The 14,884-nt window shown below is 51.6% G+C and overlaps 1 protein-coding gene across 2 annotated transcripts in view; it reads left to right on the top strand.

Annotated features, from left to right (window-relative positions):
- Positions 1-14,884, top strand: part of LOC138808440 (BTB/POZ domain-containing adapter for CUL3-mediated RhoA degradation protein 3) — a 29,594-nt gene that overhangs the window by 8,884 nt on the left and 5,826 nt on the right. Inside the window, exons 3-6 of one of the 2 annotated variants that reach the window (XM_069994678.1) lie at positions 7,417-7,586; positions 10,874-10,960; positions 11,196-11,248; positions 13,127-13,322. In XM_069994678.1, coding sequence (XP_069850779.1) covers positions 7,417-7,586; positions 10,874-10,960; positions 11,196-11,248; positions 13,127-13,322 — 506 coding nt within the window. Of the gene's footprint in view, positions 1-7,416; positions 7,587-10,870; positions 10,961-11,195; positions 11,249-13,126; positions 13,323-14,884 lie in introns of both variants that reach the window. The other variant, XM_069994677.1, reaches the window with a different exon arrangement.

The raw sequence follows: 14,884 nt of genomic DNA, 5'->3' as shown, positions 1-14,884 counted from the left end.
CACACCCAGGACCCACTTGTCTGCTCAGAAGATGAACAGGTGTGACTGGTGCTCCCTGTCCTCTTGGTGGGCGAGGAGCCCCGAAAGTCCCAGGGAGACTAGGTCCCATCTGGGAGTGCTTGTGAAGGAAGTGAGGTTGGGGTCTGGGCCTGATGATGAGTAGGACTTACCTGGACTGGGGACCTGTTAGTCTTAGTTGATTTGCTGTGTGACTTTGAGAAAGTACTTCCTTCCTTCAGGCCCCAGCCTGCCTTTCGAAAATGGAGGTGAGGCTAGGTGTCCTAGTAGTGTCCTTTTAGTTCCCTGACTTCTTTTAGTTCCCTGACTTCAGAGTGATGCTCGGGCCTGGGAGACACATGTTTCTCTGGCCTTCCCCCCCCCCCCCCCACCCCAGCACTGGGTCTGACAAAGACTAGTAAGCCTGAATTTGAGCCCTGGCTCCTCATTTAGTCAGTAGTGGGCCTAACCAAGTAGCTTAGTGCTCAAGGTCACATTTTTCTGGTGTGGAGAATGGGTCCACCGATCCTATTCCATGAAGCCATTGGTATGTAGATTCAGTGCCTTTGTGTGTGTGTGTATGCGCGCATGCACTTGTGTACACACACTCTTCCTGTGGAAAGTCGCATTTGTAGAAGGCAAACAGTTGGTTAAAGTGCTCTTGTGGAACCACCTCCCTGCACCTGGAATAGTCACAGAGCACTGGGCAGGGCGGGGCTCCACCTTTACCTGGTGAAGTGTAAACATCCCTGTCCTTCATTCCTTGGCCTGCATTGCTTGGGCCCCACCTTCCAGGGATGTGCACTTGAGAGAGTGGCAAGTTTTGACTTAGGTGGTAGGCTCGTGGCCCTGGAGTGCCACGTTGCACTCTTTAGTCTGCGCTGCCGGCTAGTTAGGGCATTTCCCTCTGAGTTCTGGAGCAGGCTGGACTGCAGGCAAAGGCCCTGCTGCCTGGTGCCCCGTGAACTTGGGTGTGGGTCAGGCAGTGGTTGAGCATGGTCAGTGGTTTGTGAGTGGGAGGCTCCCCCTTTGCCGTGCACCCCCATTGCCCAGGAGGATTTGTGGAAATCAAGACAATGGTGCCCTAGCCACAGAAGGAAGCAGATACTATCTGAGATCCCGGGATTGTTGGGGTTTTTCTTCCTCCCTACCCAGTCCTGAGGGGTGGGGCTCCGGAAGAGCAGCTGAGTGGTTTTGAAGGCTAAGTGGAGGCCTTTTCCAGAAAGGCCTAATACCATAGATGTCCACTCAGCTGCGCACCAGCAGGACTGCGCCTGTTCTAAGCCCCTGCTGAAGTATGGCCTTTGCCCAGTGCCACCGGCAGCGGGCTCTGGGAAATCAGTGTGGTCACTGACACACTGAGTGTGTTATGTCTGTACTGTCACTCGAGCCCCCACCCCCTCCTTTCTCACTATGATACTGCTCATGTAATCCTTCCCACATGTGGTGGAAGCTGATTGCCATTCCACTGAGGAGCAAGACTTCAGAAATCCAGTGTCCAGACCATACCATAGGGCTAGAAAACGTGAAGCTGCTGACCCCAGCACTCGCTGCCTCTCAGCAGTCCACTGCCCAAAGTTTGCTATGGGCTCTGGGGCCGCGCATCACCTGAGCATGTGGCAGCCTAATGGGCCAGCCTCGGTTTTCTTCTTTGTCCCTCTTTTCTCAGTGGTGAAGGAGAAAACCTCGTGGAGTTAGGAGGTTGAAGGAAAGTACTAGAAAGCACTTGACCATGCGCTCAGCTGTTAATGACCTGGTCATCCTGCCTGGGGCAGGGCAGCCAGGAGGAAAAGCCTCATCCTGAGGAGAGCAGGATGAGAAAGGACGTCACTGTGCCCTTCAGAGGAGGGACTGCGGGTCCACATTCTGCTGAGGACATGCTGGCAGTGAGCAGGCCTTCCGGACTCCTCCCCAGTGCTAGAAGTGTGTGTTTGTGTGTGCATACACACCAGTACTGGGGCTTGAATTCAGGCCCTGGGTTCTGTCCTTGAGCTGTTTTTGCTCAAGCTTTTTTGCTCTATCACTTGACCCCTGCCTCCACTCCTAGCTTTCTGCCTGAGCCGGCTTCAAACCACAATCCTCAGATCTCAGCCTGCCGAGTAGCTAGGATGTCAGGCGTGAGCCACCAAGGCTGGGTAATGCTAGAATTTGTACCCAACCCCTGTCAACATCGTGGTTAGGGGACAGGGAAGGTGGCTCAGCGGTAGAGTGCTTGCCTTGCATGCATGAGGCCCTGGGTTCGATTCCTCAGCACCGCATAAACAGAAAAAGCTGGAAGTGGTGCTGTGGCTCAAGTGGTAGAGTGCTAGTCTTGAGCTGAAGAACTGAGGGACAGTTCCCAGGCCTAGAGTTCAGGCCCCACGACTGACAAAAACAACAAAAACCATCATGGTTAGTCCCATGGATTGTTTGAAATAAGAATTAGAATCCCCTTCAGCACTGGCTTGGAGTTTTTCCTGTAGCTTCTCCCCCTTGCATGGTTTCAGGTTGCTGGATAATCCTTTCAAAATTAGAGAGTACATAAGCTAGATCAAAGAAGAGTCATTCTTTTTATGATAAGCACACTCCCCTCAAACCACTCAGAGCAGGCATAAAGCATGGCCTATCTTGTACCTTGCCTGTTGCCTCTGTCCCTTCCCGGGGTGTATCCTAGTCTGACTTGGGGGTTATGAGTGATCTTGTCACTCAAAGACTTCGATACTAGGGCCTGGGTCTCAGCCCAGAGAGGCAGGTGTGCAGGCGCCTCTGGTCCTTAAGAGATTGCCAGGTGTGCAGCGTGCAGCCAGGACTAGGGACCTCCAAAGTGGACCTTTCTAGGTATTGTCTGCCACAGCTGTGTGTTTCCCTGAACCATGTCCTGGTGCTATGTCTTTGAACATTTCGTAAGTGGTTCTATATTGTGTGCATTCTTTGCTTATTTAGCATGGTGCTTGTGACTTGAAACCATGAATACATAGCTCTAGCTTGGTAGCATTCCATTCTAGAAGCACATTGCCTCTGAGGGAGTCATGCATGATTCCTGGCCAGATGGGTAGTTTCCAGTGGGCCTATTGGGAACGCTAACCTTCCTGAATGCCTTCCCTGTACCCATGTGAGTTTCTCTAAGGCACTGATTCCCAACCTTTGCCGCACCATGGTGCATACAGCAGACCCTATTTCGTTAAGTGAGGAGACTTGGGACCAGGTCCCACCCTGCCACCTTGGGGTGCAGCATTAAGGTTTTACCTCCAGCCTCTTACTTCCTGAATGCCGCACTGGTTTATTCCCAACAGGCCCCCGGGGCACAGCATCTTCCAGGACCCCCCCCCCCCTCCCCCTTCGTCAGCTTACATGCACACAGTGGTCTAGGTTTTTGTTAGTATTGGGTGCTGTCAAATTTTTTTTAACTATTGCCAAGCCTTTGGTTACCCTGTCATACTCTGGACTTTTATTTTCTCCCTACTTTTTCTGCTATACTAAAATAAATCCTTGCTAAAACTTTCAAAGCAACAGTAATGACAACAAAATCATATGGTCTGGCTTTATGTCTTGCTCCCTAATTTCTAATGTGCTGAGCATCTTTTTATGGTTATTGGTTTGGGTCTCATCTTTAACTGCTCGGCGGCATTTTGTTTGTACATTTCCTTTATTTGCTTCTTGCTTTGCAGAAGTGCACAGTCTGGATCCTATTTCTTTGTGGTTCTGTGTTGCAGATACATTTTCCCAGTCTGATTTTTTTTTTTTTTTTTTTTTTTTTGCCAGTACCAGGGCTAGAACTGAGGGCCACAGGCTCTCAGCTTTCTCACTGACTGGTGCTGGTACTCTTAGCACTTGAGTCTAGCTTCTTTGCTAGCTAATTGGCTGTTGAATCTCTCAGCGACTTACTGTCTTGGACTTGCCTTCAAACTGTGATCCTCAGATCTCAGCCTCCTGAATAGCTAGGATTATAAACATGTGCGGGCACCCCCCCTCTTCCTCTCCCCCCTCTCTCTCTCACCTAGAGAACAGTTGGTAGTGTCTAAAGATATTTTTGGTTGTTACAACTTGGGGGTGAGCATTACGAGTCCAGGAGTGCTGCTAAATCACCTGTGGAAATCCCTCATGACAAAGCTATCTGGTGTAAAATGTCTACAGTCTTGGGTCAGAGATCCCGACCTAGAGACTGAGACTCAGGAATGAGACAGATTCCTCAGAATTGCCTTCTTAACGAGTATTTCAGGTCACTTTAAAGATCAGGCAAGTTCATACACAGTTATAAGTAACTTAGTATGACAAGGAAAGGCCTGCAGACGCTCCCTGGAACGAGGATAGAAGGAAAAGGACATCTGGACATCCCCAGAGAGGAAATAAGTGGTGTGTTTGCATGGTGGGCAGGAGGTGAGCCTAGTGGTCCAACCCCCAGAGCACCCTTCACCCCTGAAGCCCCCACTCCTGCTCTGTTCTCAGCAGGAATGGTGAGATGCCCAAGACTGGCCTGGTGCTATGTGCCATCTGTACACTCACCTTCTAGCTTTGTGTCAGCCCTTTCTTGAGGCCATTTTGGAGGCTGCTGGACAGAGAGGTCGAGTAAAGTACTGCTGCAGGTGCAAGTATATGGCAGAGCTAGTTTGTCAACACTGGCCCCAGCTCTCAGGCCCTGCCGAGCTGCGGGAGCCCTGTGCCTGCCCCGCAATGGCCGAGGGCTCCTTGGCAGTGGGAGGCCCCCCCTCCCCCCAGCATGGAGCGCTTGACGTTCTGTTGCTGCCCTACATTACATGCAGACGTCGTGCAGTTTCTCAGGGATAGATTCCTGCTTTGAAAGCAACCAAAATATTTTAACTTCTGAATAAGTGAAACCTCATGGAGAGAGTGGCCTGCGCCTTTGCCCTTATTTGTCCAAAGTATGATTCCTTCACCACAAGCATTTCCTGGACACATTCTTGAGCTGGAGCCCAGTGTCACCATCCTCCTATTCCTTTATGAAGACTCTGGGCTGTCGCCTGGAGTCCCCACCCCCTCCCCCAGCTTGACTTCTGCCTGTACCGAAGGCAGGACATGGACCAGAGGTGACTCGGTCACCATTTTTCTTTTTCTTTCTTTGTAGGTCATGGGGCTTGAACTCTGGGCCTGGGCACCTGCCTTGAGCTGAAGAGCTTGAGCCACAGCACTACTTCCGGTTTTCTGGTGGTTAATTGGAGATGAAAGTCTTCCAGACTTTCCTGCCTGGGCTGGCTTTGAACCGCGGTCATCAGATCTCAGCCTCCTGAGTAGCTAGGATGACAGGTGTGAGCCACTGGTGCCCAGCTAGTCACCATTTTTCTTAAAGCCTAGGTTTCTTATTGCTGGTGGTCCTGCCCTCCCTGACTTGGGCATATCATTGAGTTTCTGTGAGACCCTTTTATTTGCTGAACTGCAGAAATGATCCTCCCTCAAAAGCACAGCAGGGAAGCAAACAACTGTCTTTTCACCCCTCAGCACCCTCTGGGGAGCCCAGGCTGCACGCTGTGGTCTGAAGGCCAACTTCAACCTGCATGTGCATTTTAGTGGCTCTATGATGGATTGGTGAAATTTTAAATCAGTTTACCATCCTATAAAGATGAGATTCACAGAAAATCTTGAGTTTCAGGCTGGAAGGTGCATGCATGAGGCCCTGGGATCAATTCCTCAGCACCACATAAGCAGAAAAAGCTGTAAGTGGTTCTGTGGCTCAAATGGTAGAGAGCTAGCCTTGGGCTGAAGAGCTGAGGGACAGCGTCCAGGCCCAGAGTACAGGCCCCACGAACGACAAAAAAAAAAAAAAAAAAAAAAGGAAAAAAGAAAATCTGAGTTTCTGCCATTGCTTGGAATGTCAGAATTCAGACAGACCTGGCCCACATTCCTATCCAGCCACTTGTGGTTGGGGGATGGGGGACATCCCTGGGGGCAGGGCATGCTCCCCAGCCAGCCTCCTCCTCCGTCCGTCCAGACTCACTCACTCCTGCATGCTACTTCGGTGGGCAGCTGAGTTGGGCAAGATGTTAAGTCTGGATTTCATTGTGTCAGATGTGGAAAGCAGTCAGGAAGGAGAACATCTGGAGGTCATTGTCAGGGTACTGTGATCTCCCAGGCCTGTGAAGGCCTCTTCCTTCCGTGCAGCCAGGGTTGGACACGCCCAGTCCAGCATTCTTCTTCCTGCAGGGATCAGGAAGCCAGAGCAGGAGGCAGGGGTAGTGCTCAGAGGAAGGCCGCACAGACTCAGAGAAGAACGGACACATGGCTTCTTAGCAACCCCATTGTGATGGCTGTAAAGGAGAAAGCCGGAAAGGCCAGGCAGTGAGGACTGGCGATGGAGCAAGACGGGGTAGGGGGAGGTGGCCAGGCTGCGACTAGGCACATGAAGAAGGTACATGTGCTGCTCTTGACCCAGCGGCCCAGGGCTCCAAGGCGTGCCCAAGTCCCACCTTCTTCAAGTTGGGAGTCAGGGAAGAAAAGAGCAAGCAAGGGGTCACAGGAGACACTGGAGCTCCTTGCCCAGGGCACTGTGCTGGTCAGGAAGGTCGAGGCTTGCCCATCGGCTCGACTTCTATGTCCAACTTTCCATTTTCTTTCTTTTTTTTTTTTTTCCCACCAGTCCTGGGGCTTGAACTCAGGGTCTGGGCACTGTCCCTGAGCTTCCTTTGCTCAAGGTTAGCACTCTACCACTTAAGGGAAAGTGCCACTTCTGGTTTTTCTGTGTATGTGGTACTGAGGAATCGAACCCAGGGCTTTGTGCATGCTAGGCAAACACTGTACCACCAAGCCACATTCTCGGCCCATCTTCCCATTTTCTGTTGAGGTTGCTGGTCTTCACTCCCCTTCTGCCTCTTCCCAGGCCTGGCTCCTCCAAATACCCTATCTGGTGAATTGCATTGTGGGAGAGGAATTGAAACCCTTCTGCAGTCTAGTTCAGGCACCATTGACCAGGGGAGACAGAGATGAGTCCCCTGACCCCTCTCCTCAACTGCTTCTGGCCAGCAGCCAGGATATTTTCCTGCATCTAATAAACCAGGTCCCGCCTTCCCATGTTGACTGAGGGGCTGGTGGCAGGGTTTTTGGTCTTCATGCTGCCACTAGGCAGGAAGTGTCCAGGCAGGTGACGTCATGTGCTGGTACTGTGGAGCCTGAGGTGGCAGGCTGAGGACAAGGCTGGGCTCCCTCCTTCTCAGCTGTGAGGGTGAGCATGGCAGTGTGCTTTTGGGGGCGTAGCCTTTCCCCTGGGGGTGTTTAAGGACACTGCAGACATGCCTTTAGGCCTGGTGGTGGAGCTGGACTTGGTGGTGTGTCCAGCCCCCCAGGACCTGTAGGCTATGGGTCTGGTCTGGACATAGACAATATGGGGGTGCACCTGCTCTCCCCTGGAAGGAGGGGTGAGTTAGGAGACAGCCTCGGGTGTACCACGTGCCTCCACAGAGGGCACCGTGTAACTAGCTCCTTCCCCCGCAGGCTGGATCCTCATTGACCGCTGTGGGAAGCACTTCGGGACGATACTCAACTACCTTCGGGACGGGGCCGTGCCGCTGCCCGAGAGTCGCCGGGAGATCGAGGAGCTGCTAGCAGAAGCCAAGTATTACCTCGTCCAGGGCCTGCTGGAAGAGTGCCAGGCGGCACTACAAGTAGGCACCCCTTTCCTCCACGTGGAGGACCACCATGCACACTTCCTCTCCTCGTTCCTCTTTGCAAAGCGAGAGTGAGCGTACCTCACATTCGCAGTCCTGGAGACTGTCTTCTGGCCAGAGTTAAAGTAGGGACTCCCTAAGAATAACTGTACTACTGGAGAGTCCGAATGCAGTGGGTGGCACTCTTTCCATCTTGTTGGGATGTGGCATTGGACCCATTTTATCCAGGGGGTGCCCTAGTCTACCTCTGCTGGGACACTGTGGGTTGAGGGGTACGGAAGGCTTTTAGAAAAGCTCCTGACTGCTGCTGTCCTCAGCCCCCGTGTTGTTGGGTCCTCTCCTGTGGATGTCGAAGTCCTTGATGAGTGACTCACGGGGCGGAGACTTGGGGCAGAGTAATGGCTCCCTGCGGACGGTGCAGACAGCTCTCCTCAGCTGGACCCACGAGGAGGCCACTGGGGTCAGGTCTGGTGACAGTGCAGTCCTGCAAGGCCGTGCCTCTAAACGTCACCTGCAGCCGCTCACTGTGGGCCAGGCTCCCACACGGTGCAGAACCAGAAAAGGCCCTTTGGCTGCTGCAGAGCCTCAGTTTGTATATGTGTGGTACTCGATTGTGCCTTCCCCAGGCCACGCAGGGCTGTGTCCGGCCCTCAGCTGGAGCAGTGCCCATTGTGTCAAGCTCCTGGAGGCACTGGCCTTACCCTGTACCACCTCTGCCTGCGGAACTGTGGACCACCATAAATCTAATCTAGGGTTGCAGCCTTCCCCTCATCCTTTAAGTTATGTCTGCAGGGAGTCAGATGGTGTCGCAGGAACACCACCACACCCCTCCCAGCCAACCTCACCCACGCAGGATCTTGTAGCCACTTTACTGTGATTTCCCCAGAGCTGCTTGTGCTGCTGTTTACTGACTCTCCCATTTCTGATGTTGTCTACTGGCATTACTGTAAACAGATGAGTTTGCATTCTTGTCCCTTCCCCCCAGTTAAGCTGTATCAGTTTGCATTATGATTGTACATCTGGTTGGCAGTTCAGCCTGGGGCGATTTCATTTGCTTGATTTCTAAGCATATACCCCCCCCCCCCAAGTTCAGTCCCTCTGTTCTCAGTAAGAGAGTCAGTCTCACATTGGATGGTCTCTTCTCCACCGGGTTCTATTTCTGTAAGACCTCCATCTGCCTCTAGAGCTGATTCCAGCTTCTCTCACGTAGCCTTTGTCTTCTGCTTTCTGAGTTTTATCTTTTCAACCCTTCTGGGTCATATTTCATTTTTGCTATTACGTTTCTACTTTCGAAGAGCTGTCTTGCTCTCTGAAAGCTACAGTTGTTTCAGAGGCTACCTGTCTACCCTCTTTGCGTCCTCCCTCTCTGTCAGCTGGAAGGATGTGAGGTTTACTTGCTGCCCCTCTCAGTCTGACTCGTCTTGGACTTTTTCTGTTCTTTGTGCTGGCTTCTGTCAGCTTCTCTTGAGTCGTAAGATTGGTGCACTGCGGTGTGTGAGCAGTCCTTGTCGTCCCATGGGTGTTGTGGTTGGGTGGTAGGCCAGCTTTCTCACTGCAGATCCCACACGTCTGAACCTGTAATCCAGTTTTTAGTGGATAGATCCTGCCTACCAGAAGTCTGGACGGGGTGGCACACACTGCTGTCCAGCTCCTCGGGAGGTGGAGGCAGGACAATTTCAAGTTCCAGGCCAGCCAGGCTACCTAGCCAGACCCTGCTCCCAAGAAATGCCCCACAGCCTTCTGGGGGCTGGGGTGGGGCGGAAGCATGTGACTGGCCCCCTGGAGCGCGAGTAGAGGAAGAGCCAGAACAGATGTTCATTTAACCACCCGCTTTCCAGAATAGTGACTTGGCCCTGTCCTCTGCTGTTCAAGCCCCTCCAGGAAAGGAGAGGTGGGGGCCAGTGGAGAGAGGGGATGGATGGATGGGTCTGGGGTCTCCATTGCTCACTGACGGGAAGCCAGGCTCTGCTCTTTGCCTGTACCCCACGGCACAGGAGCTTTCCCTGAGCACTCTGCAGCCTCCTCCCTGCCCACCAGCATGGGTGTCTGCTGTCCATCCCTTCGGTCAGCACTCAGCCTGCATCAGCTTTCCAGCCTCCAAGCCTGTGTTTGTTGACAATGATGTTGTCGTCATGTAAGGGTTTGAACTCCGAGCCTGCTCTTGCTCTCTTGGCAGTCTCCCCCTTGAGTCATGCCTCCAGCTCTGCTTTTTTTCTGTGCTGGTCCTGGGGCTTAAACTCAGGGCCCCAGTACTGTCCCTGAGTTTTTTGCTCAAGGCCTAGCACTCTGTTACTTGAGCCACAGCTCCACTTCTGGCTTTTTTATTTTTTAGTGGTTATCTGGAGATGAGTCTCACAGACTTCACTGACTACACTGGTTTTGAACCGTGATCTCAGATCTCAGAATCAGATCTCAGCCTCCTGAATAGCTAGGATTACGGGTCTGAGCCACCGATGCCCAGCTCAGCTCAGATTTTTGCTAGTTATTTTGGAGATAGTCTTCAGACTTTTCTACCCTGGCTAGTCTCAAACCTTGATCCTCCAGATCTCAGCCACTTGAGTAGCTAGGATTATAGGTATGAGCCACTGACAAACAGGTAGCCTCCTAGTTTGATGCTTTTTGTCTGCTGAGCTCACCTGTCTCATTCTTCTTCCTTATTCCTCTGTGGTCATAGGGCTTATAGGAGCCCTTGGTGAAACTAGGCTTCTCTCTACATTGAGAGCTTAGTTTTAGTGGCTTCTTGGGTGGAGAGCTGCATCATCATTGTTAGTGCTTGCTGAGCCTCTGGTGTGGAATGGCCCTAGACACCAAGCATGCTCCTCCTGCTGTGACTGCCCCACCTTTCTTGCAAGCCTGTTGTCTGCCAGGCCGGCTGAAAAGCTCCCTCTCTCCCCCCAGCACACCTCACAAGGCAGACCACCTAGGCTGTGTGTGTGTGTGTGTGTGTGTGTGTGTGTGTGTGTGTGTGTGTGTGTGTGTGTGTGTGTGTGTGTGTGTGTGTGTGTGTGTGTGTGTGTGTGTGTGTGTGTGTGTGTGTGTGTGTGTGTGTGTGGTCAGTTGTGGGGCTTGAACTCTGGGCCTGGGCGCTGTCCCTCAGCTCTAGGCTAGTGCTCTACCACTTGAATCACAGCACCACTTCCCATTTTCTAGTAGTTTATTGGAGATAAAACTTCACTGTCCGGGCTGGCTTTGAACTGCAATCCTCAGATCTCAGCCTCCTGAATAGCTAGGATTACAGGCGTGAGCCACTGGCGCCTGGCTGAAAGTATGTTTTGTTCCAGCAGAACAAAGACACTTACGAGCCATTCTGCAAGGTTCCTGTCATCACTTCATCCAAAGAGGAACAAAAACTTATAGCCACCTCCAACAAGGTATGTCGGAGGCGCCTGTGGGGTTTCCTTTGCTACCAGACACAGAGATGTGAGTTTTGAGACAGAAGCATGTGAAACTGCCTGGCCGGCTCCCTCCCCTCCCCCGCCAGCAAGCTGTGCTTGTAGCCATGGCCACCTCTGCTCTTGGCAGGGCCCCAGCACTCTGGAAAACCCTCAGCTCATTGCACCTGCACGCTGAGTAACTTTTTTTTTTTTTTTTTTTAACAACCCACAGCCAGCCGTGAAGTTGCTCTACAACAGAAGTAACAACAAATACTCGTATACCAGGTAAGGAGTCCGCCACCACACAGGCCTCACTGGCTGGCTAGGAACCATATCACACACTCACACCAGCCAGGCCCAGCCTGCAAGTTCCCTTCAGCACCTCCGGACTAGGCACACAGAGAGGTAGCTAGAACTTGAAGGCCACAGTGCTCTAGAACCTGCCTTTCTAAACCAGTGACAAAGTTATACAACCATCGCTTCTTTGTAATTTTAGAATATTTTCATCACCACCAAAAGAAACTCTTTGCCCATTAGTAGCCACTTGTCCCACAAGCTTGGGTAGGCATTAATCTGCATTTTCTCTGTAGATATGTATTTTGTGGACATTCCACATGAATGGAATTACATAACGTATGCCCTCTTGTGACCAGTCTCCTTCACTTAGCATACTATTCCCCAGGGTCCATTCATGTTGTAGCACCCATCAGAACTGTATTCCTTTTTTTTTTTTTTTTTTTTTTGTCGGTCGTGGGGCTTGAACTCTGGGCCTGGGCGCTGTCCCTCAGCTCTTCAGCTCAAGGCGAGCACTCTACCACTTGAGCTACAGCGCCACTTCCAGTTTTCTGGTGGTTTTATTGGAGATAGGAGTCTCACGGTCTTTCCTGCCCGGGCTGGCTTTGAACCGCGATCCTCAGATCTCAGCCTCCTGAGTAGCTAGAATTACAGGTGTGAGCCACCAGCGCCCGGCTAGAACTGTATTCCTTTTTTATGGCCAAATAATACTCCATTGTGTAGCTCGTCCACATTTTGCTTACCCTTTTGTAGCCATGAGTAATTTCTGCCTTTAGCTATTGTCTTGTCTTTTCCTTCCTTCCTTCCTTCCTTCCTTCCTTCCTTCCTTCCTTCCTTCCTTCCTTCCTTCCTTTCCCTCCCTCTCTTCCTCCCTCCCTCCCTTTCCTTCCTTCCTTCCCCTCTCTCTTTCTTATTCTCTCTCTCTTTCTTTTTTCTTTCTTTCTTTCTTTTTGTCAGTCTTGAGGCTTGAACTCTGGGAGCAGTCCCTGAGATCTTAAGCTCAAGGTGCATACTCTACCACTTGAGCCATAGTGCCACTTCTGGTTTTGGAATAGTTCATTGGAGATAAGTGTCTCACAGGGTCTTTTCTTCCCGGGCTGGCTTCGAGCTGTGATCCTCAGATCTCAGCCTCCTGAGTAGCTAGGATTATAGGTGTGAGCCACTGGTGCCTGGCTGCCTTTAGCTATTTTGAAAAGTGCCGCTATGCACGTATGTGTGCAAGATTGGTGGGCATGTCTTTCCATTTGTCTTAGCTAGGAGTGAGATTTTTCTGGATCCCATGATAATTGAGTTTAGTCACTGTGGGCTTGTCAAACTCTTTTCCAAAGTTGCTGCTCCATTGCACAATGCCACCACAGCATCTGTAGATACGTACATACCTTGTGGATCTCCTGGGAGCATGGGGCTGTGAGTGAGGGTTGGAGATTGGGAGCAGGAGGGGCTGCAGGGATGGACGAGTGATGTAATGAAGTGGTTGAAGACCTGTAATCTGTCCTAGAATCCAAAGTGTCCCTTGAGCAGCACGGTTCTGCCCCGTGTGTGTGGCGGTGGGGGGGGGAGTGATCCCCACCACTGGTCCTGTGCCCGGAAGCCCTGCATCTCAGCATCTTGCCTCCAGCTGGGTAGGGCAAGCGTAATGGGGCTCAAGCACGCTGGTTAGGAGCACAAGCTTGGGGGCCGGAGCTGTCTGTTCTGAGACCCAGGCCTCGGACAGTCGCTGGATTTTTCTGGCCTCCCATTCTCCTTGGAGCGAAGAAGGAAAGTGCCTTTCTCTTGTCATTAGCATGAGCGGAAGTGAGACAGGAGAGGGAACCTGGTAGGGCGTTTCATGCACAGCTGTGGTCACTTCATGGTATGCTCTTTTTGCAGCAATTCTGACGACAATATGTTGAAAAACATTGAACTGTTTGATAAGCTGTCTCTGCGCTTCAATGGAAGGGTCCTGTTCATAAAGGACGTCATTGGGGATGAGATCTGCTGCTGGTCTTTTTATGGTCAGGGCCGCAAGATCGCCGAAGTCTGTTGTACTTCCATTGTCTATGCCACCGAGAAGAAGCAGACCAAGGTAAGAGGCCGGAGAGCGCGGTGCCTCGTGGCCACTCTGCAGGTCTGCACACAGCCTCTTCCCACTCATGAGGAAGCCCTAAAAATGCTTTCCTGGCCCATTGTGCTTGCTCACGTGAGACCCTGGAAAGTAGTCACTGTAGATCTTGGAGAAGAGTCTGGTGTTCCCTCCTGATGCCCAGCAAGTGGAGACAGCCATGCCACGGCCCGGTCACTTTGCTGTACATGCGGTCTGAGATTTAGTCTTGTGCCTGTATGTGTTCAGCTACGGTGTTGTCTTCCTCTGGTCATTCTGACAGCGCTGGTGCTGTTTTTCCTCCTCCTCCAGGAGACAGCGCTGGTCCATCCCATGCCCTCCAAGATCTTGACTTACTAGTCACCACTTACTACATACTTGCTGCCTGTCTGTCCTGCTCTTGCCCATTACCTAGAGCTGCCCTCCAATCCCAGGGCCTGTGTGTGTGCCCTCTTGGCTTTCCTTCCAGCCACATTCAACTCCCTGGATGAACTGGGCTCTGGATTTTCCTTCTTCATGTCATCTTCTCCAAACCTGCACTTTTTTTTTAGTGCCAGTCCTGGGGCTTGAACTCAGGGCCTGGGTGCTGGTAAGCTTTTGCGCTCAAAGCTAGCACTTTGCCACTTGAGCCATAGCTCTACTTCTGGCTTTTTGTTAGTTTAATTGGAGATGAGTGTCTCATGGAATTTCCTGCCAGGGCTGGCTTTGAACTAGAATCCTCAGATCTCAGCCTCCTGAGTAGATAACATTACAGGTGTGAGCTACCAGTGCCTGGCTCAGATCAGCACTCTTGACCTCTCCCTTCACTTCCCCTGACAAGCCATTCTGCAAAGATAGATCATGCAGCAGAGTACTGTGAGAGATCCGCTCTGCTGTTATTTGAACTTCAGATCTTCCACTTGAAGAGCCCTTGTCTTCTCTTTAGGCCTTCTGCCCTTGCGCTATGAGTGACACCCCTTCCCTTTCCTTTCCCTTCCTATCCATCCCTTCCTCTTGTCCTCTTTCCCCTTCCCCCCTCCTCCCCCTCTTCCTTCTCCCTCTCCTCTGTTTGTTATACTATACTATATACCCCGTCATTTCTTTCTCAGCCTATCTAAGAGGAATCGGAGTATCTGTGACATAGAGCAGTTGTGTCACAAGTGGATTGCCATGCCTCTAGTCACCCGCATGCCAGCTGTCACTCACCTGCTCAGGTTACTATTGTGTGTGCAGCTTTGGGAGTTAACATAATTCTGTGGGATTCTGAGCCCGTCTCAAGCAAGGCCCAAATGAAAGAAGTGCAGAGGACCAAGAGAAAGGCCTTTTCCCTGGATATTATTGAAAATTTGGATCATGTGCAGAATTAGACACAGACAGCGACAGTGATCTCCACGTTCGGTCATCTAGTTTCAGTGGCCACCAGCTCACAGTGGCTCTTGCTCAGTCTGTGTCCACTTCCCCTCTCCAGCACAGTGCTGACTTGACAACTCCTATTCAGGAGATAGCCTAAACGGCCTAAACGGCAGACTTTGTTTCTTTTTCTTTTTTTTTTTGCCGGTCGTGGGGCT

This window comes from Dipodomys merriami, unplaced genomic scaffold, assembly GCF_024711535.1.
Source record: "Dipodomys merriami isolate MVZ:Mamm:240054 unplaced genomic scaffold, mDipMer1.0.p SCAF_45, whole genome shotgun sequence".
In the NCBI taxonomy this organism is placed as follows: Eukaryota; Metazoa; Chordata; class Mammalia; order Rodentia; family Heteromyidae; genus Dipodomys; species Dipodomys merriami.
This window is presented reverse-complemented; position numbering and strand designations above follow the sequence as displayed.